The 25,951-nt window shown below is 55.4% G+C and overlaps 3 protein-coding genes across 7 annotated transcripts in view; all 3 read left to right on the forward strand.

Annotated features, from left to right (window-relative positions):
- Positions 1–1,272, forward strand: part of PHF12 (PHD finger protein 12) — a gene marked incomplete at its 5' end in the record, with an annotated part of 41,915 nt that extends 40,643 nt beyond the window's left edge. For both annotated transcript variants that reach the window (XM_080827026.1, XM_080827025.1), the window contains one exon: positions 22–1,272. In XM_080827026.1, coding sequence (XP_080683152.1) covers positions 22–356 — 335 coding nt within the window. In that variant the 3' untranslated portion in view covers positions 357–1,272. The remainder of the gene's footprint in view (positions 1–21) is intronic.
- Positions 1,273–3,581: 2,309 nt separating this feature from the next.
- Positions 3,582–8,233, forward strand: DHRS13 (dehydrogenase/reductase 13). Its single transcript, XM_080826566.1, has 5 exons — positions 3,582–3,886; positions 4,004–4,122; positions 5,157–5,280; positions 5,464–5,775; positions 7,431–8,233. The coding sequence occupies exons 1-5, from the start codon at positions 3,760–3,762 to the stop codon at positions 7,871–7,873; spliced, it is 1,125 nt and encodes a 374-aa protein (XP_080682692.1). The 5' UTR covers positions 3,582–3,759; the 3' UTR covers positions 7,874–8,233.
- A 376-nt stretch (positions 8,234–8,609) lies between these two features.
- FLOT2 (flotillin 2) lies at positions 8,610–24,246 on the forward strand. 4 transcript variants are annotated; one of them, XM_080826786.1, is made up of 12 exons: positions 8,618–8,776; positions 11,451–11,658; positions 14,365–14,446; positions 17,211–17,301; positions 20,529–20,652; positions 21,060–21,178; positions 21,262–21,375; positions 21,477–21,596; positions 21,682–21,896; positions 22,310–22,493; positions 22,781–22,930; positions 23,009–24,246. In XM_080826786.1, the coding sequence occupies exons 4-12, from the start codon at positions 17,227–17,229 to the stop codon at positions 23,045–23,047; spliced, it is 1,140 nt and encodes a 379-aa protein (XP_080682912.1). In that variant the 5' UTR covers positions 8,618–8,776; positions 11,451–11,658; positions 14,365–14,446; positions 17,211–17,226; the 3' UTR covers positions 23,048–24,246. The 4 variants fall into 4 exon arrangements, with proteins under 4 accessions (XP_080682910.1, XP_080682909.1, XP_080682912.1 ...); XM_080826785.1 differs by lacking the exon at positions 17,211–17,301 and adding an exon at positions 19,429–19,519 and having other exon boundaries at positions 8,625–8,776; XM_080826784.1 differs by lacking the exon at positions 11,451–11,658 and having other exon boundaries at positions 8,610–8,776.
- Positions 24,247–25,951: the final 1,705 nt, after the last annotated feature.

A 25,951-nucleotide genomic window follows, 5' to 3' on the forward strand; every position in this document is an offset into this window, starting at 1 on the left:
GACCACATTCCTCCTTCCCAGGGCGCCGCCGGCACCGGAAACAGGATGAAGAGCCGAGTGAGGAGGCAGCCGTGATGAGCTCCCAGGCCCAGGGGCCACCGCGGAGACCCTGCAACTGCAAAGCCAGCAGCTCGAGCTTGATTGGGGGCAGTGGGGCCGGCTGGGAGGGCACGGCCTTACTGCACCACGGCAGCTACATCAAGCTGGGGTGCCTGCAGTTCGTCTTCAGCATCACTGAGTTTGCGACCAAACAGCCCAAAGGCGATGCTGGCCTACTGCAGGATGGGGTCTTGGCCGAGAAGCTGTCTCTCAAGCCCCACCAGGGCCCTGTGCTGCGCTCCAACTCCGTTCCCTAGGACAGGCGGCTACCCCGTCACCCGCCTGTCCGCCCAACCCAAGACTCCTGCAATGCAAAAATGTACACAAACCAAGCCCGGGTTTTTTCTATACTCCACCAGAAACCCTTCAACTACAATCTTTGCATGAAATGAAGAAAACCTTTTGACTGTTTTTTAAAAATCCTTTTTCTTTTCTCAAGTTCTAGGGGGCATTTGCACATATATTTGTACTCAACATTTCATGGGAAAGCGGCAGACCCGAGCTGAGGAACAGCGTGGGCAGGGAGGGGAAGGCCCACGGTCTGGACACTTCCTCCAACACGAAACCGTTCCCCACCCACCTCCTGCTCCCTCCCCCTCACCCGCCGTTGTAAAATAATCAGAAACTTGTTCTATTTTGTGGCAGTGACAATAGTTTTATATTAAAAGAAAAAATACAGTTTTCATACAGCAAAATCTATACAATATCATTGTTTTATTTAATATAAAGATCGCTACCCACCCTACTTCCGTGGTTCCCACCCTCCAAGTTATTTTCCCTTTCTGCAGCGGTTGCACTACAGGTAGCTACTGTGTATTATGGACAAATGAGAAATGAATTCTTTTTCTGGCTGTCCATCTATTTTATTTCAAATAAGGAAAAGTGTATTTGGATTTTGTGTAAATACATCTAGTGATGACATTTTTTTCAATGTTTTTAAAAACTGTACAGTACTACATGTGGTAGAGCGTTTTCTTCAAATTGTCTATTGTAGCAAAAACGTTTTTGTCGTAAACCTGTTTCGTCTTCTTTTTTTGTTCTCTTGCCACTTCTCCTGTTCCTCCCACCCCTGGCTCCCTCCTTCCCCCCCAACCCCCACCCCCAAGTAGTACCAATGTACATAGTAATTGTAATGTTTTAGACTTTACAGAAACTTTCCTGTATTCTGTATATAAAAAAACAAAAATACTTCAAATTATGTTTTCTGCCTGTCTGTCCTACCTGTCATCACCCTTAGAGGGGACCCTCCCCAAGATCCTGGTCACAGTCTTATTGAACTAGTCTCATTCCCAGACACTCAGTCCCCAAGGGAAGGCAGGAAAGCGGAGGTCTGGGAGAAAAGAGCCCAAGGTGGGTGTGGGAAAGCGGAAGGCTAGGGGTGCATTTGCGGTTGAGGGGGTAGCTGTCGTCTGGCCTTCCGGGTGACCTGGAATCATTTGACATGACCATATACCGCAAGAATCCGAAAATGTGCAGGCCCTCACTCCTTCCTGATGACTCCAAAACCAAGATAATAAAACAGGAGCAGTTCTGAGACCTCTGCATGCTGGTCTAGAAACTTGAACCTCAGGAGCTGGGGCTGCCTTTAGTTTCAGTTGTTTGCTATCATATTTGAGTCATCAGTTCTGGGAGAAGTCAACACCTGGCTCTGTCCCTTCGCTGTCAGCCTGAACTGGGCACGTTGCAACTCATTCAGGCATCACTTGAGTCCCTCCCCTGTGCATGGCCTTTGCTGGGACTTTGGGCTTCGTCTAGGGAACTCGCTGTGAGCAGTCAGCCTAAGAGGTATGGCTCCTGCCTCCTGAAGCTTAGAATCTAGTGGGGAGCAATAGGTCAATTCAAACGTCTCTGGGAAGCGTGATGAAGAAAAAGGAGACCAGTGGAGCCACAGGTTACATGACTAGCAATCCTAACTTCCCTATAATCACAGCTCATCAGTAGAATCTACTGCATTACCTTAATTCTAAGGCCCTGAGAATCCTCTCATCAAACCAAACTCCCATCCTTTTTCAACTCCTTTCAGACCTGCCATGAGAAACTTTCTCTGGGAAGTTCTTTTTGACTCCATAGAGATCACCAGCGCATCTATCCCAGCAGTGTTCAAGGAAGTGGTACCTGTTGGTATGTCAGGAATTTGCCTTGAGGATGGAGAGCGCACCCATTTGTTTCATTAATATTCTATTCCCAGCTTCATCCCACAGCGTCTACAACTGAACCCCAAATCCATAGCACAGCCAAGTAGGAAACGTTCCCGCTCCCCGAATTGGGTCTGTCCCTGGCTTCCACCTACCCACCTAGCTTCGTCTCCACCACTCAGCTCCCCCTGCCCTGATGGGCCTCCTGAACTCCTTGAGGGCAGAAACATGCATTGTTCCACTCAGTATTTCCAAGGCTAACCACACTGCTGGGCACAGTGTCAAACAGTGGGTGCTCAGTTGTAATGGTTTCTTCAGGCAAGTCCTTGTCCTGGCAAGTCACCTGGCCAGCAGTCCCCTTACCCGTGCCTCCCTAGCCGTCCCCACCCACCTTGCCTTCATAGTCTCTTCTTGCATTGAGTTATGGAGATTCTTTAACTTTCTACCACCTGTGAGGATCACCCCAGAGAAATTTCCTCCTGGAAGTCAGATAATAGATTTTGTATTTTATTGTCTTCCTGCTGCTTCCCTTCAGAAATGTAGGGGATGGGGGGTGACGGGGTAGCAAAGGCAGGGTGATAAAGACAGCTGATGAATGAGTGCATTCCCAACAGCCCTGAACAGATGGTGCCACCCTGACCGCGGCATCATCGCTCTGACCTTTATAGGAAAAACAAGGAAGAATTCTAGAACCTAAGGCTGGAAGTGAGGATAAGGAATTGAAGGACTTATTTACAGAGGCCAAGGCATCCAGGACCAGACTCATTCCCTCTCAGACATAACAGCATCCATGTACACACCTCTCCAGAAGGGGAGGACTCTGCTAAGCACAGATGACACCCAGAGGGCTCCCACACACTCTGTGAGCCCCTCCTGCAAGGCCTCTGCTACGGCGCATGCGCACAAAGGACAGTTACATAGAGGTTCGTTCGTTCAAGGGCACACACTGACAGAGACCAGAGATGCATGCACACACCTGGAGGGGCTCTTGGCGCTCATGGGCACAAACCCGTAAAAAGTGGTCCCGCAGCACACACACCCACAGGGTACATCCTGGGCCTCCAAGTACACCCGCACCTCCAAGGTGCTCACATCTAGGATCCAGGGGCACAAACACAACCTGAAGAGCAATGCCAGGGCCCACGGGCACATTACACACTCACAGAGTCATTCACACACTCAAGAGTAGGTGTGAATGCACACAAACAGGCATCTGGAAGGAGTTCCCAAAGGCACACGCCTAGAGGGCGCTGCCAGGGCCCAAATGCACACGCGCACCTAGAAGGTGTTCCACAAGCACACACCCGGAGGACGAAGACGCATGCCTAGGGGGCGCTCGTAGGGCCCACGCTTACACGCACGCACACACACCCCTGTCCTGCCTCTCGCCCGCCTCCGCCTCCGCCTCCGCCTTCCAAGGAGGCGCGAGCGGGTGCGGGGCGGACCGGCAGCCGCCCGGTGGGCGGCGATCCAGGGAGGTGCCGGACCTGTGCGGGAGCGTGGGGGGGCTGGCGGCACGGCGGGCATGGAGGCGCTGCTACTGGGCGCGGGGTTGCTGCTGGGCGCCTACGTGCTTGTCTATTACAACCTGGTGAAGGCCCCGCCCTGCGGCGGCATAGCCAGCTTGCGCGGCCGCACGGCAGTGGTCACGGGTAAGTGCTAGAGGGCCCGCGGGCGGCCGGGTGGCGGGGAGGCCGGGCGGCGGGGAGGCCGGGCGGCGGGGTCAGCGGCCCATGGGGCTCAGCGCGGCTACCGCCCGCCCACCGCAGGCGCCAACAGCGGCATCGGGAAGATGACGGCGCTGGAGCTGGCGCGCCGGGGAGCGCGCGTGGTGCTGGCCTGTCGGAGCCGGGAGCGCGGTGAGGCGGCCGCCTTCGACCTCCGCCAGGTGAGGGGTCGGGAGAGAGGCCGGAGAAGGGGAGAGGGTGAGCGGAAAACAGACACACTAGGACGCGGAGGGGCGAACAGGGCGGCTTCCTTAACTGGTCGTTACGTGCAGAAAACAGTCGGCTGGTGCTCTGGTCATACAGGGAAGGAGCACCAGATGCCATCTAGCTAGTACGTTTGCTTTCTGAAAGAACTGATCGCTTTTTGAAGACGTTTCAGGATCGGTAAAACTTACATCAATGAAAGACAATAGGGAAGGGAACAGCAGCGGGAACAGCATATGCAAAGGCCCTGAGGCAAGACAGCTGCATTGATTTTTAAAAAACTGAAAGCAGAGGTTTATTGAGGCTGGATGGAGCACAAAATATGGAGTATAGAGGTGAAATAAAGAGGCTGGAAGCTCTGAACCGGGGCTAGATTCTGGAATCCCTTACAGACTCTATTGAGAAACTCAGATTTTATAGGATGAGCAGTGAAGATCCAATGAAGGGTCCTCAGCAGGGTATGGACTGTCAAAGTAGCCTTCTGGGAGGAACCCCTCAGTGGCTGTACAGGCCCGGACCAGGGTGGGCGTGGCGGGGTAGGGGCAAGAATGGATGAGAGGGGAGACCAAGGAGAAAGAAGTCAGTTGTAAATGTTAGGTTAAGCAATAATGGTCAGAGGGAATGACGATAATAATACCTAGAACTACCTACACAGTGCTGACTGGGTGCCAGGCACTGTTCTAAGTATTTCACACTTATTAACTCATTGAATCTTCACAACAACTTCATGAAATAGGTACTATGTTGTTCCCATTTTACAGTGAGAAAACTGAGCCCCAGAGAGATGAATGTCACACTTGTCTAACGTCACACTCTAATGAAAGACAAAGTCAGGATTTGCATCCAGAGCCCATATACTTGTCCACTATATTCTAATGCATAAGGGCAGATCTTAGTAAAAGGAGGAGGAGGACTCTCAAAATTTGGTATCTGGGGAGAGGGAAGAGGAGAGAGGTGCCTGGTGACAAGCCCAGCCCTTGCTGCCCCACAGGAAAGTGGGAACAATGAGGTCATCTTCATGGCCTTGGACTTGGCCAGTCTGGCCTCCGTGCGGGCCTTTGCCACCGCCTTCCTGAGCTCTGAGCCACGGTTGGACATCCTCATCCACAATGCCGGTGAGGGGCAGCAGGCCCTGCAGGGGGGGCGGCGGGTGGGCAACTGTCCCCTCCAGCCAGCTGTATGCCAAGGGCCAGTGGATCCATGGGAAGGACGCCCCCTATCACCCTCTCACAGATGGGGATACTGAGGTCTTCAGGGGTCCCTGTGGAGCAGTAGTTCATGTCGAGCCCCTGCCCCAGGGATCAGTTCCTGTGGCCGGACCCACAAGCCGTTTAATCTGATGCTGCGAGTGAACCATATTGGCCCCTTCCTGCTGACTCATCTGCTGCTGCCCCGGCTGAAGACATGTGCCCCAAGTCGCGTGGTGGTGGTATCATCAGCCGCCCACCGGCGAGGGCGCCTCGACTTCACGCGCCTGGACCGTCCAGTGGTGGGCTGGCGGCAGGAGCTACGGGCATATGCTGACAGTAAGCTGGCCAACGTGTTGTTTGCCAGGGAGCTCGCCACGCAGCTGGAGGGTACTGGTATCACCTGCTATGCAGCCCACCCAGGTGAGGCCTGGCTCTCTGACTGTGCTTTGAGTCCCCCTCTCCCATCCGTGGCCCATCCTGTGCACCCCCCACCTCTCACTGAGCCCCAGACTCTTAGAACAGTAAGGAAGCACTGTACGAGGAGAGACCTGTTCCTTGCTGATCTTGGAAGGAGGTTCTTGTCTGAGCTCTTCCTCTCACACCAGTAAGCCTGGATGCTGGCTACTGGATAGGGTATGTAAAGAATGAAGCCCAGGTTCTCACCCCAAGGAGCCATCCATATGAATGAACTCACTGTAATAGGAGGATAATGATGATGATGGCTAATAACTACTTGTTCATTCAAAAAGCTTTTACTGATTACCTGTTATGTACCAGGCATTAATCTTGGTGCTGGGAAGACAGCAGTCAATAAAACAGGCCCTTTCCTTGTAGAATTTACATTCTAGTTTAAGGGAAGGGGAGATTGCTAATAAATATATTCAATGACAGGTGGCGATAAAATGCTATGGGAAAGATAAAGCAGAGTGACAGGGATAGGAAATGACAGGAGGTGCTGTTTTTCTGTGGCAGTCAAGGAAGGCATAGATGAAAAGGTGACATAGGCTTGAAGGAGATGAGAATGACCATGTGGTCTTCAGGGGAGAAGAGCATAAAGAACAGAGCGGATAGCAGGTGCAAAGGCCCTGAGGCAGAAGTCCCTGGTATGCTTGAGAAGGAACAAGGGGCTGCATGAGGCTGGAACAGAGTGAGAGGAGGAGAGTGGCAAGAGATGAGGTATAGAGATGGGCTGGGTCATCTAGGGTCTAGAAGTCCACTTCTAGCATTTTAGCTTTTAGTCTGAGGGAGTTAATGGATGAATAAGGCCCATCTCTGCCTTATGGAACACATTATAGGATAACCCATATTGCCATACTGCATTTTTTTAAGATTTTTTTTTTTTAAAGATTTTATTTACTTATTTGACAGACAGATCACAAGTAGGCAGAGAGGCAGGCAGAGAGAGAGGGAGGGGGAAGCAGGCTCCTGGCTGAGCAGAGAGCCCGATGCGGGGCTCGATCCCAGGACCCTGGGATCATGACCTGAGCCGAAGGCAGAGGCTTTAACCCACTGAGCCACCCAGGCGCCCCAAGATTTTATTTTTAAGTAATCTCTACAGCCAGCATAGGGCTCAAACTCACAACCTGGAGGTTGAGAGTCATACTTCAACAACTGAGTGAGACACCAACCATACTACAGTTTAGATAGTCGTTGCCTGAGGCTCACTAGTAATTATAACAGTGACAATAATAATCACAGCTAACATTTATAAGCCTTTATTACACTCCCCATCTCTAATGTCCAGAACAGTGGCTAGTCTGCCAAAGGCATTAATACACATTTGCTGGTTAAACAAAGGAATAGGACTTGAGCTAGAAGAAAAGAGGTCCCCTCGGGCAGGGGATTCAACATGTGGGAAAACCTGGGAGATGGGGATGTACAGGTGGAGAGGAAGAGCCTTGCTGTTGAAATGAGTGAGGTCACCTTGTGTGGGCCCTGAATGCCCACTCAATACTATCCTGGTCTCCCTGGAACTGGACTCTGTTCCCCACTCGCTTCTAGCCCTGTTCTTGTTGCTCTTCCCCTGGGCCCTCGCCCACCATCCTCACTACTCCTTCCTTTCTTCCTGTCCACAGGGCCTGTGAACTCGGAGCTTTTCCTGCGCCATGTTCCTGGATGGCTGCGCCCACTTCTGCGCCCACTAGCTTGGCTTGTGCTGCGGGCTCCAAGAGGAGGTGCCCAGACACCCCTGTACTGCGCTCTCCAGGAGGGCATTGAGCCCCTCAGTGGGAGATACTTTGCCAACTGCCACGTGGAGGAGGTGTCCCCAGCCGCCCGAGATGACCGTGCAGCTCACCGGCTGTGGGAGGCCAGCAAGAGGCTGGCAGGCCTTGGGCCTGGAGAGGAGGCTGAACCTGATGAAGATCCCCAGCCTGAGGACCCAGGGGCCCCATCTTCCCTGAGCAGACCCCACTCCAAGGAGCCCACAGTTTCTGAACCCCACCCCAGCCCTCAGAGTTCACCAGACCTATCTAAGGTCACACACAGAATTCACGTTAAAACTGAACCTGAGCCCTAAATCTCCTAATCCCCAGGCTGGGATGCTTTCCATGACACTTGGTGGCCCTCGAAACCTTAACTGCATGTCAGGCCCTGCCCTGGGCACTAAGGGGTTTGCAATTTTTACCTCCATGCTTCCTGGCTGGGGCTTCAGATTGTGTCCTGAACAGCTCTTTTCCTCGTGGAAGGAAATCGTGGGTGATGATTTCTTCCTGCGAATAACAATAATCCCAGATTGAGAGGTGAGGGCTAATGCGCCAAACGTTGCTTCTGAGCAATTTGAATTCCGTACCTCTGTCCCCACTCTGGGTGATGCTGATCCGCTTTGGATGAGGGCGTACGGGGGTTGTAATTTGTAATTACAGTGCAACACTGAGAATTACCGAATTGGGCCCTTTGCAAAACCATGTAGCCACGTAGTTACATGCCCCCCATTTGCTGATGCGGGATTGGGCTGCAGAGGTAAGGGACTTGCCCAAGGTCTCACCGGCGGTGGTGGGGCGCGGGGGAGGGCGGGAGCGGTGTGACTCCGGGGCCCACGGCGGTCGGCTGGGTTGCGGGGAGGTGAGGCAGGGCCGCGCCGTCGGGTGCTGGCGGCCCGCAGGAGCAGGGTGCGCCGTCCCGGGGTGCTGAGGGCCTGGACCCCGGGGAAATAAAGCGTGTGGACTGGTGCCCCTAGCCTCGCGCTCGCGGCCGCCGCTGTCGCCCGGCGGCCCCGCCCTCCGCCGCCACACTTCCGGCGGGGCCGCGAGCGCGGAGGGGCGCGGGCGGGCGGCCGCTGGGGGTGGCGGGATAGGCAGGGCGCGGCCGGTGGTGCGCGCGGTGCTGTCCAGGTCCCTGCGGTGCCCGCGGGCCCTCCGTCCCGCTGGCGCCATGGGCAATTGCCACACGGTGGGGCCCAACGAGGCTCTGGTAGTTTCAGGTGAGAGAGCGGCGAGGGAGGTGGGGCCGGGGCTCAGGGGCCGGGAGGGTGTTGGGGCGCGCGGGCCATGCCCGCGGAGGTGGTCGAGGAGGGGGTTCGGGGTGGGTGCGGGGCTGCGGAGCGAGCGGGGACCGGCTAGGCCGGGGAAGGGCGCGGAGGGTGGAGTGTAGTGCGGAGGGTGAGGGACGGGGTAGGGGGCGCGGGTGTCGGGCTGAGAACCTTCCAGGAAGCCCCCCCCCCCGCCGCCATTCTCACGCTTGCGGTGCTCAGCGCCCTCGGGACTCCCCCTGCTACTGCGTGTTTTCTCGTGTTTATTCTCTCCTTTCTCCGCCTCCTCCCTGGGCACGGTCTCCTCCCCCTCTACTCCACCGTGGCCTAGGGGGTCCCGAGCTGAGGCCGGAGAGAGTGAACCCGTGGTTACCGGAACACAGCGGTTTGGCTGGATTCTGGCGCCCAGGCCTTGGGGCGGGTCTCACAGCTTCGGAGGGCAGGTGCCTGCCTGGGGAGGGGCCCTGAGACGGGGATCCCTGTGCTCCCGTTAATTCTGAGCAGGTTGGGGCTTACTGGCACTGCCCGCCCCAGAAATGCGGGTGCGGCCTCTACAGGTTGAGAAATCGGGCTCTGGGCTGTATCGCCCCGATTGCTAAAATGCTACAGGCTCTAGAATTTCTGGGAGCTTCCGCAGGGCCGTGGGACTGCTGTACTGGCGAGGGGAGATGTACCTTTGCCTTAAGGCTGCTTAATTTGGTATATTTGGGTATCTTGAGAGATGGCTGAAGCCTTTGAAGCCCCCAGTTTGTGCAGCTCCTGGCTCACCGGTGCTGGGGAGGGTGGTGTTTGCTGACAGCTTGGAGGCCTGTAGCTGCGGGAATCCTTCAGGTGATCCCCCATCGATGCCAGTTTCCAGCCTGTGTGAAGAGTTGTTAGGGCTGGCTGTAGAAGTGGGTGGACTAGACCAGGGTTTGGAGCTGTGCCTTGGGGGTGGTGTGATCAATGCACTGGGAGGTTTTACCCCAGAACCTGGCCTGTGGCTGTTTGGATCTCAGAATCAGTCTCTCCGCGGGGACAGGAAATCCCCACTCTTCCTGACAAGCACGCTCCTCTCTGGGGGGAGAGCAGATAAAACCAGAGGTGGCCTTGGGATTGGGAGGGAGACCCCTCAGAGAGCACGGAGGCCAGACTTGAACCTGTCTCCCAGGCCCTGATCCTGAAGACAACTTTTAGAACCTATCTGCACCACACTTTTTTTTTTTTTTTTAAGATTCTATTCATTTATTGGACAGAGATCACAAGCAGGCGGAGAGAGAGAGAGGAGGAAGCAGGCTCCCTGCTGAGCAGAGAGCCCAATGCGGGGCTCAGTCCCAGGACCCTGAGAACATGACCTGAGCCGAAGGCAGGGCTTTAACCCACTGAGCCACACAGGCGCCCCTGCACCACACTTTTTCTCTCTTGGGGAGTTTCTTTCTGGAAGCCGAGACTCTGGGCTCGAGAGAGCGAGCTTTGAGACTGAGAGGTGAGAGGAGCACCTGACATGGGCCGCTCTGTACCTTCCACCTTGCTGGACACCTGGTTTTCTGGCTAGAGTCCAGCGCATTGCTAGCTTCGAAGCTGTTTCAGGGGTGAGGAGAGGAGGCTGTGCTGAGAATTGAGGATGCTGGAGTCGAGGAAGGATGGGTGAGAAGAGGGAAGGATAGTGCCCAGTATCACAGTACTTGGGGGTTTAAGTTGATCCCGCTGAGATCCCTCTCTCTCCTGCACCCAAGTCCTGGAAGAGTGGAGCAGCCACTCCCAGCCCTGCCCCCACCTGGTTACTTAAGCTGGTGTCCAAATCCAGAAGCATCTCGTTCAGCCCAATTTGAGAAGGATGCTGATATATCCCCTGGTCATCTTCTCCACCTGAAAAGGCTGGAAGTTTTTCTGGTTGTCTTACCTCCCTCTGCCCATCTGTAATATAAAACCTCTTTCTCTGTTTCTACTGTCAGGAACCTAAAAGGGGAATCCAAACCCCATACACCTTTCTCTTGTGTCTACAATAAATCAGAGGTTCCTAACCTGGGATCTGTGGGGAGAATTTAGAGGTCTGTGCATTTGGATAGGAAGAGACGTGAATTTTTATTCTCACTAACCTGAATCGAAAGTTAGCATTTCTTCTTCTTTTTTTTTTTTTTTTTTTTTTTAGCATTTCTTCACTTTATAAATGCCGGCCACAACCCAGGATAGTGTTAGGAGATATTTTCCTACCACACCACAGTTTTTGTAGGTACCATCAAAGTCACTCATGCTCATCATGCCTTTAAAGTTAAGCTAGTTATTAAATCTACCACTGGATTTTATTATTTAATGTTTTACTGTATCACATGTATTACCATGTATTACATACCATACATTTGGTTATTTTAATATTTTTATAACTTTCCAAATGTGTTTCCTGTTTATTTTATGCATTTATGAACACTCCAGCATTGCTCAATGACTAAGGGGGGTTGTGACTCAAAAAAAAGCTAAATCCCCCTTGTAGAGTATGGTCTTCTGGAGTAGTGGGAAGAAGGTAGAAAAGAGGCAGGAAGGGAGGAGAGTGTTCCTGAGAGGGCAGAGGGATGGGCTGGGTCTGGAGGGGCTGAGAGCTGGGTGGAGGTTATTGTGGGATGTTTCATGATTTTTTTTTTTTTTAAAGATTTCCTTTATTTATTTGAGAAAGAGAGAGCGTGAGTGGAAGAGAGAGGCAGAGGCAGAAGCAGACTCCCCACTAAGCAGGGAGCCTGATGCAGGCCTTGATCCCAGGACCCTTCGACCTGGGCCGAAGGTAGACGCTTCATGACTGAGCCATCAAGGCACCCCTGTTTTGTGATTCTTCAGCTTGGGCGAAGACAGAGCAAAGGAAAGTAAGTTGGGTTAGAAAACGTACGATAAAACTAGGAGAAACTTCCAGGTGTGAAGAGAGTGAGAGCAAGGGAGATCAAGGAAGGGACACCTACATGGTCTCTTTGGGGAGTGGTGCTTCTCAGACTCAGGGTGATCAGGAATCTGGGAGGAAGATGCCTTCAGGGGGAGGAGCCTGCTATGGGGCAGAGCAGGCTGGAAGGCCCAGCTTCCTGTTGTTGCTACCCCTGGGAACCTGGCCATGTTGCCCTTGGCCAAGACGCAGCTTAAGTGGTGACAGCCTGCTCCCAAGGTCAAAGACTAAGTTAAGGTAAAGTGTGGACCCACCCGCCCCCCATTACTTACCCTTCTCCCTCCCCACCCCTACCACGTCTACCCCCTACACTGAAGAAGCTCCCTGGTGCTGCCCAGAGGCAGCTAGGCCCTAGCCCTCACCAGGCCAGAGTGAAACAGGCTGTGATGTGTGACCCTCTCAGGTTCTCATATCCTAAGATGGCTTAGGTTTCAGCTTGATCACTTGCCCTTAGAGCCTCCCCACCCCACTCCCAGGGCTGAGAAGCCTGCAGTAGCTTCCCTTGTGCAGCAGCCCTGTGGGCTGGTATTTCCACCACAGAGAAACAGAGTTCCTCTTCCCTCTCCTTCTCATACTGCGTGCCTGCTGTTTGCTCCCTGGACTTCTGGTGAGGCTCCTTGCGCACGGTGCAGGCCCTGGAGGCCAAGTGGGCCGGCCGCCCGATGAGCTGGCTGAGGCACCAGCTCTCTCTGCTGATGGGCACTCCGCCCTCATGGGGTCCCCTTCACCTCCACCTGTCCAGAACTCGTCTCCAGCTCTCTGTTCTCTCTGTTGTCTTTCTTTTCCCTTGTTGGTGTCCCCACCCACTCCAACCTGGACTCCACAGCTACACTGATAGGGTAGCCACTAGCCATTTAAACTTAAATTAATTAAATTTCTAAATTAGAAATTTAGAAATGGAAACTTATGGTGGCTCAGTCGGTTGGGCGTCTGCCTTTGGCTCAGGTCGTGATCCCAGGGTCCCAAGATGGGCCCCGTGTTGGGCTTTCTGCTCAGCAGCAAGCCTGCTTCTCCCTCTCTCTCTGCTCCTCCCGCCCCCCCCACCCCGCCCACTCATGCTCTCTCTAATAAAGAAATAAAATCTTTAAAAAAAAAAAGAAGAAGAAAAGAAATTTAGTTCTTCAGTCACACTGGCCACATTTCAGGTGTGAAGTAAGCCCCTGTGGCCAGTGGCTGCCGTATTACACACTGCAGCTATGCAACATTTCAACCCTCGCAGGAAATCCTCTCGGACAAGATTGCTCTGGAAGTTATTCCCCAACATCAGCCACCATGCCTTGCCTAGGTCACTGCAGAAGGCTTCTCCCCAATCTCCTAGACCACCCCACCCCCATCTTCCTTGTGCAAAGCGGTGTTTCTCAAATGCAAATGTAATTTTGTTGCTCCCCCACTTAAATCCCTGTGACCCCCTCATCACACTCTCTCTTATCTCTCTCTCTCTCTCTCTCTCTCACACACACACACACACACACAGAGTTTCTTGGCCTGATACTTGAGACACCCTATGATCTGCTCTCCCTGCTGTGGGACCTCAGAGACACTGCGACCCAGCTACAGGAAACGACCCCTGACCCTTGCCCATTGGAAGTAACACATGCTAAGGCTTTCCCGAAAATCCAAGCTGGTAAATACAGAAATGACGACACCCACTGGCTTTTTCCCAAATCACATTTCCTTTGAATCATCTACTTCCTGTACATTTTTGGTTTGGGGTTTGTTTGGGGTTTTTTTGCGCTGCAAGGAAGCTGCCTTCTAGCTTTTACTAAAGTTTCCTTGAACTTGATGAATAATTTTGGCATTTGCAGGAGAGTTCACAACAAGAATTTCAGGAATTGGTTTTTCTCACTTCTGCACAGTATGCCGGGCATGTCTACGGCTAGATTCAAGTTGGGGCCCGATTCAACATTCTGTGTAGTTGATAGAGTTTCCTTTTTCGACCTTTCCCCTTCCTTTTCACTTCTCCCATGGGTGCCACAGACTGGCCTTTATTTGGAGGCCTTGTCTTCCCTCTTCACTCTACTCCCCAGAGACCCACAGTCAGTGGGCAGCCCTGGGAATAGAGAACCAGCTTTACCGAGATGTGTCTGCTGGGCGTGAGTGAGGATCCCATCTTGGCTCCGAGACTCCTCCCTCCCATCGGCCTCCCAGTGCCCCCCGCCCCCGCCCAGGGCCCCCTGCCTTCCCCCTTGGCCTGCACATGCCTTGATAACAGGCAGATCACAGAGTATTAGTATTAATGATCTCAGGAGAAGTTCCCAGCTCCTTCCAGATGGGAGTCGTATCTTCACCTCTGACTCCCTAGCCCAGAAACCTACATTACAAGTTTGTTGAATGAATGGTTGAATGAAAGATGGAAGCTTTTCCTGTTCACTCCTGCCCACTGACTTCCTCTGTTCCCTGAAAACACTTACATTCGGAACCACTCATTGGATAGCTTTTTATGCAAATCACGTACCTACTGAACTTGAGTTTCAGGCCCTTAGGAGCTCTCTTCCCCTTCTGTGTGACCTCAGCAACCAACAGTGGAAGTTGTCAAGGGTCAGGGCCAGTAAAGGGCCAGAGTTGCTGGTGAAGGGACGGGGAGTAGACAGACCCAAGAACTGACTGACCAGCAGTGGTTTGCTTTGCTCTCCAGGGGGCTGTTGTGGTTCTGACTATAAACAGTACGTGTTTGGCGGCTGGGCCTGGGCCTGGTGGTGTATCTCCGACACTCAGAGGTAAGGGCTCGGGGGCCCCCGGGAACCTGGCATCCAGGTGGGCAAGGAGAGGGAAGGATTTCCAGCCTTCCCCCTGCCCTGCTTCCCCCTACAGTCAGCTAGAGCATCCACCACTTGCCACATTCCATCCTGGGGGGTGGGACCTCCTAAGACGCAGGTGAAAAGGGGTGCAGGGGGTTTGTCTGGGCACCTTCTCCTTAGTGGGGATGCTTTGTTCTGCTGGAGACATTGGTTGTGTCCCAGAGCATCTGGGGGTCGTGCCCAGGCAGAATCCTCATTCCGTAAGTCTAGCTCAGTTATTCACGAATTCTAAATTTTCCTCCCTGTGGAAAGGAGAGGCTGAAAAGACCCACACATGCCCTCACCTGTGCAGGCCCAGACAATGCAGGCAGTGGCTACTTACAGACAGGGGGAGGGGAGCTAAGGAATTGGTGCTAGGCCTGGCAAAACAGATCTGGACCTCCGTGGTTAGTCTGGAAAGACTCACTAAACGAAGGGAGATGTCATCGGGCTCTCCCTGGAGCTCCCCCAGGACCCCCAGCAGGCCCAGACTTGGCCTGCCCCCTCAGGAAGAGATGAGGCAGGCCAGCCACCTTTCTACCATCACCGCCTTCCTGACTGTGCCCAGATCCTTCCAGGCCAGGACCCAGGCAGCAGGGGCAGCAGAACTGGGAGGGTAGGAGGGGCAGTGGCACTTCCAGTGGAAATCCCCCTCTGCCCCAGCCCCACCAGTCAGCAGAGGGAAGCCCCATGGCTGCACAGAGGTTGAGGGTGTTGGCTAGGGTCAAGAGCAGGAGGTCAACTGTTTAACCTCACTGATTTCCCAGTAGCCCTCTCCTCACTTTGCTCCACCTGAATTGAGGGATCCTAGGGGACTGTTAGGGCCCGAGGCTGAAAGTGTCTGAGAATAACCGCGACTGGTCACAACTTCCTCTCAGGAGTGGGCCAGCTGGCCTGTCGGAAGCCACGGGCTGCCCTCTCCAGAGGCACTGTCCCGGGATGACAGTGTCCTGTCCAAAGACCTTGCTGCACGCCTGGCCCTGGAGAGTTCACAGTTCACCCAGACACCTGTCCTTTGCGGCCATCCACCACTAGGCTCACACCCCTGCAGCCCTTGCTCAGTGTTCTTGGCACCACCCCCCTCCCCTGCTGCTTACTCCAGGGAGCAGAGCCCCTGAGACAGGGGGCCAGGCTTCTCTGACAGTAAGTCTGGAGGTAAGGAGAAGAGGGCTTCGTGCCTAGTCCTAGGAAACGGATCTCCCCCACCCAGGCTTAGCGTTCTCCCTCTGGTCCCAGTTGCTGGGGCGTCTGAGCCCACGGCCCCGCCCCTTCTTGGACTCTCTTTCTGAGGGCAGCCCCTTCCCTGACCCCTGGCCTATTTGAAGGACATCTCTACAAGCTGGGTCCTCAATTTTCTGAGGCTGGCAGGAGCCTCTCAGATCAGAGTAGGGGCTTCTAACCCAGCCTGGATTCTAAGCCTCCCATCCCACAGCCACCTTCCACGTCCCCCACCTCTGTTGTCAGCCATCCTTCTCCAGGCTCCATGAAGTCGCTCCTACTGCACTTTGCTGCCAAGTCCTATAGGATCCTGAGGCCCTCCTGTGGCAGCTCCCTCTCCTCACCTGAGTGACTCCTCCCCCTCTGGCGTCTGAGCTGCAGCCTCCTTCCTTCCTCATTCCTTCTCTCCTCCCCTCCCTCTCTCCTCCTCCTCCCCTGGAAGAGAGCTTGGTGCGTTCCTGTCTGAGCTGGGTCTAGAGTCCTCTCGGGCCCAGGAGTGCTAGAATTAGGGGCTTGAATGAAGGCAGCCTTTGCACACCTGCATGGCCGGGGGGCCCCCAGGGCTGGCACTGTGACCTGTGCCAGCAGGGCTCCACGCAGCCTACTGCTCCCATCCCCCGGCCCACCTGCTTCTGCTCCTTAGGCCTCAGCCACTGTCCTCCTTTCCTCTGATCTCAGGAAACCTCCCACGCTGCCCGCAGCCTAGCCCAGCACAGCCCAGCACACACACTCACACACACACAGGCTGTGCTAGGGAGGCCCAGTGAGGGTGGGCCGAGCAGCTTCGAGGCACCTCGCTTTCTTTGCCATAACCTTCTTCTCTGCCTGGGCCCAACTTTGGAAATTCCAAAGTGAATTACTCCATCCCCTCCATGTTGTCCCTGTGAATATTCTGGCAGGGACACACTTCCTCCCCCAGCCTTCCCTGACATTTATCCCCCCAAATCAGAAAAATCCCAGGTTCTCCCTAGGCTTTTCTGGCCCAGAATTCCCTTCTTAGTGACAGGGAGCGCAGACCAAAGCAGGACTCGGTATTTGCCCTGGCCTGTGAATCCCCACAGTGGCCTCTCCTGCCCAGTTTCTGGACACAGAGGTTTGCCTGTATTTGGAAGGTAGAAGTGAGGCCAAGTCTCCCAGACTGTGCCAGGACTGTCCTGAGAAAGTGAGGCAGTGGGCAACCTTGGTGCCCTGTGCATAGGCCTCCCCACCTCTGGGAGGCCCAGGGTGTCATCAGGCTTTACCCCCAGCCCAGCAGCTCCTCCTTAGACGGGTATGGGGGCTAGGGAAGGCATCCAGGCCAGCAAGGGGGTTTCCTCTGTCCCCCTACAGTCCTAGGCTGAGCTGGCAAGAGAGGGCTCAAATACTGAGAGCAACACCCCCCCAGGCATCAGGCATCATTGCTTCTCTGGTAACCACTGTGTGTGTTTGCTGTGTCCCCTCCTACCCCTCCTGTCCCTACCTCTCCCTCCCCCTGGCTGCTCCTCAGACTGTCTCTGGAGGTTATGACCATCCTGTGTCGCTGTGAGAATATTGAGACGTCGGAGGGGGTCCCGCTATTCGTAACAGGGGTTGCACAGGTAATAACCCACCTGCTTCCTCCTCTGTGTCTAACCTTTTCTCTTCCTGCCCTGCGGGGCCCGGCAGGCAAGACCCAGATGGACTCCCCTCCTGAGAGTGTGCCTCCCTCCCCTCTGCTCCCTCCTGCGCTGCTCTGGGTGCCAGGATGGACCTCTGTAGATCCCCAGCTCCCTTGCCCTCACCTACTGGGGCTGCTAGTGGGGAAAGAGCAAGGGAGTCTGGAAGCTCTGCCCAAGTCTGCCAGGGGGTAGTGTCCTTGGATGCCAAGGGGTAAGTTGAGGCAGGAGACACAGGCCCCTGTGTGCCAGAGCGAGGCTGTCGGGGTAGAGAGGTTTCAGTCCAACCACTCCAGGCACCACGGAGCCCCTTGCTAGCCAGCCCCCACCTGTCCATCCGGACACACGTCAAGTCCTAGCCCTCCTCCTCGCAGGGCCAGAAGATGGGTTTCCTGAAGAGTTCTGTTCTCCCAGCTCCTTGGCCTCCTCTGATCTCCCTGACAGTTCTTAGCAAAACCAGTCTTGGCTCTTCCCTGCCCCTCGTTTTTGTGCAGAAACCTCTGAGCAAATCTCTCGTCACTTGTGTTAGTTTCCTTACATGTGAGATAAGGGAATCCTGTCCTCTCTGTGCTTTGTAGGGAGTTGAGAAAGGCAAGTGAAGCAATATGAGGGCTCTTTGGGATCTTTTGGAAAAGAAGTGCTGCAGAGGGGCACCTGGGGGGCTCAGTCGGTTGATCGTCTGACTCTTGGTCTCAGCTCAGGTCTTGATCTCAGGCGTGAGTTCAAGCCCCGGGTGAGTTCAAAATAAGAAGAAGCAGAAGAGGGAGTGCTAGAGAAACCCAAGCTTTATCATGGATCCAATCTCACTTAGAAAAGCAAGTGACTGGATGTCTCACTCTCCATTGCTGTGCGGCTGGCCATAGCCAGGGAAACCCTTTCCTAAGCCGAGGTGTTTGCCTCCCAGTGCTTTCCTTGTGCTGTGCCGGCAACTCACCTTCACCACTTCACTCGTCAGCTCTCTGTTGAGCACTGTGGATGCAGCAGTGAGCATCAGAAAGCCCCTGTCCCCCCTCAGAGCCTGCACGCTGGGTCCCCAGACTGGAAGAGCCCTAACCATCCTCTTACCCACCCCCTTCCCTTGCGTGAAATCGCCCTTCAGGCTTCTCAGGCAAAACCCTACACCACCTCTCCCCTGCCTCGCCTGTCCTGCTGGCTCTCCCCCGGTGGAGTACTGTCCCCACCTCACGCATTGCTTGTAGCCTCCGGCAGTTGAGCCTCAGCACAGAGGCCTGAGAAGCCCAGAGCACCTTGTGTGGAGTGGGCAGGGTCCCCGCTTCCCTCGCAAAAGTGGCTCCACTTCCCCTCCAACCCACTACCTACTTGGAACAGCTGCAAGTGCCCATGTCCCCAAGTCCCCAGAAGGATTGGAAAGTCCCTTTCAAGCTGGGTGGTGTGGACCCTTGAGATGGTCTGGGCCAGGGAGCTCTTGTGTGACCTCTGCCCTCACTCCCCACTTGAGCCACACGGGACCAGCCCGGAGGGTAGGCTTCAAGGCAAGCCCGCCGCTAGCTGAAGGGACCAGGGGGGACTTCTCTGGCAAGGGGCAGATGCAGGATCACCTCCATCATGGTCCAGCAGCGGGCAGACTTCAAGCATGCCAGGCTAGTAGGCAGAGCTTTCCAGGGCATCTCCGGGTACCGAGCAGACCCAGGATCAGGCGAAGGCCTCTGAGGGATGTTCCCATGACGCCCGCAGACGACCAACACAGCACAGCCGGGGGTACCAGCACTTCCGGAGCATTCCCAGACCATCCGCACACAGCTACCCCTGCAACCCCCCAACCAGCCCAGGCCACCCCCACCCACTTTTCGGCTTCCTTCTCCCACGCCACCAGCCAGGCTGCCCTGAGCAGGGGACATGTGTGCCGTGCGTAGCACGCTACATCGGTGCTGCTCTGCCTCCTCCCGTGTCTCCTCACACACCCCTCCCCACAAGCCCTCAAAGCGTCCCCCCCTCCCTCTGCAGCAGGACCCTGGCCCATCCCAGCTGGAGCAATGAGGTGCTGGACTCTCCCCACACCCCAGGCCCGGGGCCCCCAGACCCATGCCCCTGTTTTGCATTTCTTGGCAGGATTTCCCTAGAGATTATGACGTTGCAGCCCCGCTGCGAGGACGTAGAGACGGCCGAGGGGGTAGCTTTAACTGTGACGGGTGTCGCCCAGGTATAGTAACTCAGCAGCCCTGCGCATGTCCGTTGAGCTGCCTCGTCCCTCTGCTGGGTGTGGGGGGAGGAGGAGAGGACAGCAGCCAGGGGCAGTCTCTCTCCAGTGCCCCTGCCCCTACCGCCCCCCCACCAAGAGAGGGTCGTCGCCACTGGAACGTGCTCACTCGGCCCCTTGGCCACGCAGCAGGACTAACAGACACCCCTTCTCTCCTCAGCGGGCCCGCAAGGGACAGAACCAGTGCTGAGGGCTCCTGTCTCACTAACCCCCCGATTCTTTGCAGGTGTTGGAAGTGCCACGTCCCAGAATCCAGGCCTTCCCTGTCCCTGAGTTGGGGGCTAAAGGGGAGGGGAACAGAGGACAAGGCCGCGTGAGGCAGAGGAACTCTCTGGGAGGTTACTTAGTATTCCCAGCTCAGGGCCTGGGCAAGGGGCTTCCTGCTCTAGCCCAGTTCTCAACTTCATAGAGCTGCAAGGTGCAACCATGTTAGAGGCCTCTGGTAAGGGGGTGGTTGCCTTGGTACCTGGGGAAGGAAAGGCAGGAAGATACCCACCCTCAGTGGCGTCCCCCCAGATCTGTCTCTTGCCCTGTCCAGGCTCTCTTCCTCAGCCTGTCTGTCTGTGTCCCTACTACTCATTCTCCTTTTCGCCCTCTCTGACCCTCAGCCTGCAGGTGTCCCACCTGTGGGGAGCCTGCGTGGGAGACTCTGGCTAATGAGGGAAGAGTGAATGGGCTGAGGGGTGGGGAGATGAGCCCCAGATGCCTAGCAGACAGGCTGTGTCAGGGCCTGAGGCTGCCTGTGAACATCAGGTTTGTCAGTGTAAGAATTCCTGGTGTGCTGTCTTCACTAGAGGCCTAAGTCAGTCTCTTACCACCTCCTGGCCCCTGGGCCTCCAGGTCTGAAAAAGGAGGGGGGAGGGGCACAGCCACCATCCTCCACACCTTTGGGTCTGGGGCCTCTGCCTGCCCCACTCCAGCCTGGTTCAGGCACCTTTGTGACCACTGGCAGGTGAAGATCATGACGGAGAAGGAGCTGCTGGCGGTGGCCTGTGAGCAGTTTCTGGGCAAGAATGTGCAGGACATCAAGAACGTCGTCCTGCAGACCCTGGAGGGGCACCTGCGCTCCATCCTCGGTAAGGCCCCGGCCCACCCAGGGACCCTTCTGCTGCCTTCAAGAACCTCGCAGGATCTCCAAGGCCGGGGCTGGGGAGGGGGGCAGGGCAGGGCAGGGGAATCTGTCAGTCCCACCAAGACTTTCTTTTCAAAACTTTAGGTAGCCCGAGGGAAGGGGAGGGCACTGGGATGGGGGAGACGAGGGCCGCCAGTCTGGTCAGGCACCTGGTGTTGCTTGGGACACCTCTCTTCATCCAGCCTGGGCTCTCAGAAGGAGGCTCAGTGTTAGATGCTGTGAAGAAGAACCCCCAGGAAGGCCCAGCTCAGACTACAACGTGTGCATGCGCTCAGACCACTGCTTGCATGCTCCTCCCTTGTCCAGTGGGATGGGCCCCCAGGAAGCAGCCCACGATCCCTCTTTCCCCAGGGACCCTGACGGTGGAGCAGATTTATCAGGACCGGGACCAGTTTGCCAAGCTGGTGCGGGAGGTGGCGGCCCCTGACGTCGGCCGCATGGGCATCGAGATCCTCAGCTTCACCATCAAGGTGATGGGTGCAGCCCCCCTTTGGGTGTTTGGCCCCTTTGTGCCTGCGACTCTTCCCAAGGATGACTCCCCCTTCCCCCCCAGGACGTGTATGACAAAGTGGACTATCTGAGCTCCTTGGGCAAGACGCAGACCGCCGTGGTGCAGAGAGATGCAGACATTGGGGTGGCCGAGGCCGAGCGGGACGCAGGCATCCGGGTACACAGTCTTTCCTTCCCACCCCCAGGGACAGGGATCTCAGGGCTGGTGGGACCTTGCCGGCATGGGGGACCCTCAGCACCTGCCCCTACGGTTGCCAGGAAGCGGAGTGCAAGAAGGAGATGCTGGACGTGAAGTTCATGGCGGATACCAAGATTGCCGACTCCAAGCGAGCCTTCGAGCTGCAGAAGTCAGCTTTTAGTGAGGAGGTCAACATCAAGGTGAGGCGCCATCCGGCATCCCAGGTGGGGCCTCAGGGCTCAGGACCTGGCAGCCGGCCTCTGACAGCCCATCCTCCCGCCGCAGACAGCCGAGGCCCAGCTGGCCTATGAGCTGCAGGGCGCCCGGGAGCAGCAGAAGATCCGGCAGGAAGAGATTGAGATCGAGGTTGTACAGCGCAAGAAGCAGATCGCAGTGGAGGCACAGGAGATCCTTCGCACAGACAAAGAGCTGATCGCCACAGTGCGCCGCCCTGCTGAGGCTGAGGCCCACCGCATACAGCAGATCGCCGAGGGTGAAAAGTGAGCACCCTGGCCACAGCCGGGTGGGCACTAGTCAGGCTCCTTGGCCCGTGCACCCCGCCTGCTTCCCAGCCCCAGCTTGGAAGCCGCCTCTCCCAGAGCCTCCTGACTGTGAAGTGGAGGTGACCTGCCTCCCCCATGGGATTGGCACTGGGAGGGGATAATGGAGGTTTGAGGGCCCGCTCTGGGGTTTGGCTCAGCGGGCATCCTGGCTAGTCCCCCCTCCCATTTGCATCTAAGCAGCCAGTGGCCTCCCCCTGGCCAGAGCCAGAAAGCCAAGGCACCTCCTTTCCTGGGTCCCTGCCCGCTGACACCCATCAGAGCAGAGGGCTTGAGGGTTTGCCAGTGCCCAGGCAAGGCCTGAGGGGCCCCTGGCTCTTGCCACTCATCCTGCCTGGCATGAACTCCTACAGGGTGAAGCAGGTCCTCTTGGCGCAGGCAGAGGCTGAGAAGATCCGCAAGCTCGGAGAGGCGGAGGCAGCGGTCATCGAGGCAATGGGCACAGCAGAGGCTGAGCGGATGAAGCTCAAGGCCGAGGCCTACCAGAAATACGGGGACGCTGCCAAGATGGCACTGGTGCTGGAGGCCCTGCCCCAGGTGAGGCCCCCACCCTGGGGTGGGTCTCGCGGGCCTCTTCCAGAGCACAGCCACAGGCTGGCTAGAAGCATTCAACGCGGAGGGGCCCGGCAGCAGGGCAGGACCCCTACAACACGCACAGGCTCACCTGACCCCCTGGGTCTCTGACTGTAGCTTGCAAATAAGAGCCCCAAGCTGCGCTGGGATGGAGGGAAGCAGAAGGAGGAGGGAGAGATAGCGGATGGGGCGGGTGGACAGAGTCAGCACCAGCCAAGCTCTCCTCCCACCCCACCCCCCCCACCTCCTAGATTGCTGCTAAAATCGCTGCCCCCCTGACCAAAGTTGATGAGATTGTGGTCCTCAGCGGGGACAATAGCAAGGTGACATCAGAAGTCAACCGGCTGCTGGCCGAGCTGCCGGCCTCTGTGCACGCCCTCACAGGTGTGGACCTGTCCAAGGTGAGTGCCTGGCTGGTGGCGGGAGGAGCCATCACGGGCCCCAGAGCCCTGGCCTCACGGCATCTCCCATCCTGGCAGATACCCCTGATCAAGAAGGCCACCGGTGCACAGGCGTGAGGCTCCCAAAGGCCTGCACCCTTCAGCAGCCGTTTTCCTACCACAGCGACAACAGGAACGTTACTGACTCTGGTGCCTTATTTCGTAGGGACCAGAAGTGCTGCGTGTTCAGGCCTTCTCTGGCTGTCTTCCCACCTCTCCTGTCTCTGGCTGTGTCTTCTCACTTCTCCCCTTCCCACACCTTCACTTTCACTGCCACATCCATCTGGTTCGTCTCTTCCGCCCTCGTTTCCCATCTCCCCGGACGTTTCTCCCTTTGTTTGTCGTTTTCTCTCCCTCTCTTTTCCCACCCTCTACACACATCATGTAGTTCAAGCTGAAGACGTTTATTATAATCACTGTCTTGTCTGTGGGGGGCGGTGGCCCTGCTGCCTCTCTGAATCCTGGTGCCTTGAAGTTCTCTGTGCATCTGACCATCCTCCCCGTGGCCCTTGCCAAGACTCGGAATGGGTGTGGAGGGTCTGGGTTGGATGGCCCCCCTCCCCTCTCCTGGCCTGTTCTCCCCAGCCCTAAGCCCTACCCCAGGAAGTCCCCAGCCTCACCCACTCCTGAGCCCCTAGGCCTCGCTGGCCATTGCCCTCCCCAGCCCTGCACTCACACTTTCCCTCTCTCTCCCTACCTAGGGGCACAGAGGCAAGGCCTCCTGTCTATAGCAGCTCCCTCGGTTCACTACTGCCTTAGGAGGCCCCTGCTTGTGCTCAGGGAAGTCCCCTTCATGGACATGTCCCTACTAGGTGGAGTAGGGCTCAGTCCCAACTCTGTTAAGCCTTTCTGGGATCAGGGTCTAGCCCTGTTGGGGACTAGAAGGTGTGTAGACCCTCTTCCTGCTAGGCCCGCGCTGTCCCGGGTATGGGGCCAGGCCCTTCCAGTGTGCATGACTGCACCAACCCCATGCAGAATCGAGTGCTGTAGACCGGCCAGACTCTATACCCCTTGTACCATCTTTCTTCTGACCAGAGTGATAGGGTTCCAGCCATGGGGAAGCAGCCCAGCCCTCTGTCTCCTGGCTCTAGTGGAGACAAGCGTCATGGTGGGGGTGCTGTGGGCATCTGATGGTCCCCGTCTCCCACTTCTGGCTCTGCCCCAGCCTGTGTAGCTGTTCCTGCATGTGGATGCTGCATGTCTGGTCTGGGGCTTGGATGCTGCACTGCCCCACTGCCTGTCCCTTCTAGTAAAATAAAGATCTGTTATGCCTACACCCCAGACTGTGTCTTCTGTGAGGGGAGGGACTAGGAAGCGAGGATGGTCCAGGTCCTCACCCATACACCCATTTGGCCTGAAGGCTACACTTTGTTCTTACCCATGATAGCCACTGGGGGGCATTAGCACCCCAGCCTTGTTCCCTGTAGCGCCCTGGGGCGGCGAGCCCATTGGCCCGGGTGCTGTGGCCAGAGCTGAGCCTTGGGAGACCTGGTTCCATTGCAGGCAGAAGCTGGAGGGGGCTGCTGGGTTCACTGCACCTCTCTGTCCGTCCTGAGTCCCACTCAGTAATGGAGCCCGTTTTTCAGCCTTAAGAGCATGAACTCTGAAGTCAGACTGCTTAGGTTTAAATTTTAGCTCTGTTGGTATTCCCCTGTGTGATCTTGAGCAAGTAACTTCATCTGTCTGGGTTTTCATATTCTTACTCATTTTCCAAACTTCTCTAATGCTTGCTCTGTGCCAGGCATTGTCCTGGATGGTGAGGAGACCACAGTGAACAATACGGACGCTAGCTTTTAGAGCTTACATTCAGGTGGAGGTAAAAAATAGAAAGTTTGGGGTGGGGGTGAAATTTTAGGGTGTCAAAGGAAGGCCTCACTGAAAAGGTAGCACTGAAGAAAGTAAAGGCATGAGCCATGAATGAAGAGCTTCCTGTCCAAAGACCCTGAGGTAGAAGTGGGTCTGGCAGGATGCTTGGGTGGCTCAGTCGGTGGCTCAGGTCATGATCTCAGGGTCCTGGCATTGATCCTCTTAGTGGGGCTCCCCACTCAGCTGGGAGTCTGCTTGTCTTCCTCTCCCTCTGCCCCTCCCCCTGCTCGAGCTTACTTGTGTACTCTCTCTCAAATAAATAATCTTTTTAAAAAAAATGAAGAGAGGCATGGAGGGAGCAGGGAGGACAGTTGCTTCTCACCAATACTGCAATAATACAGCCAAAATAGGATGACTACTTAGACCAATGGGGGTGGTGAGAAGCACTGCAATTCTGGATATATTTCGAACTAGCCAGAGTGGAAGACAATAGATGTGACATAAAAAGAGAAAATATGTCTCCAATATGCCATGCCTATGAATTTGAAGACTCCGTATGCAAAGATAGCAATTCACAATTCCAACCAAAATCCCAAGATATTTTTTCACTTCTTTTCCCTTTCTTTTTTACACTTAATAATGTTATTTTGTGTATCTTTTTTTTTTCTTCGAAGAATAACTGACACACAATGTAACATTTGAGGTACAACATAGTAATTCTACAACTCTGTGCACATTAGGCCATGCTCCCAAGTGTGGCTCCCATCTGTCACCACACAACAATATTACAGTACCATTGACTGTATTCCCTGTGCTGTGCCTTTCATCCCCGTGACTTAGTCATTCCAGAACTGGAAGCCTGTATCTCCTACTCCCCTTCACCCATTTTGCCCATCTCCCCTCTCCCTACTACCTCTCCCCTCCAGCAACCACCCAGTTTGTTCTCTGTATTTATAGGTCTGTTTCTGCTTTGTTTTGTTTTTAGATGCCACACGAGTGAAATTAATCCCAAGAGGTTTTTTAAAGATCTTTTTTTAAAAGATTTTACTTATTTATTTCACAGAGAGAGAAAGAAAGAAAGAGAGTACAAGCAGGGGGAGCGGCAGACAGAGAGAGAGGGAGAAGCAGGCTCCCCACTGAGCAGGAAGCCTGATGTGGGGGCTCGATCCCAGGACC

The sequence above is a fragment of the Martes martes genome (assembly GCF_963455335.1).
Source record: "Martes martes genome assembly, chromosome: 16".
Classification (NCBI taxonomy): Eukaryota; Metazoa; Chordata; class Mammalia; order Carnivora; family Mustelidae; genus Martes; species Martes martes.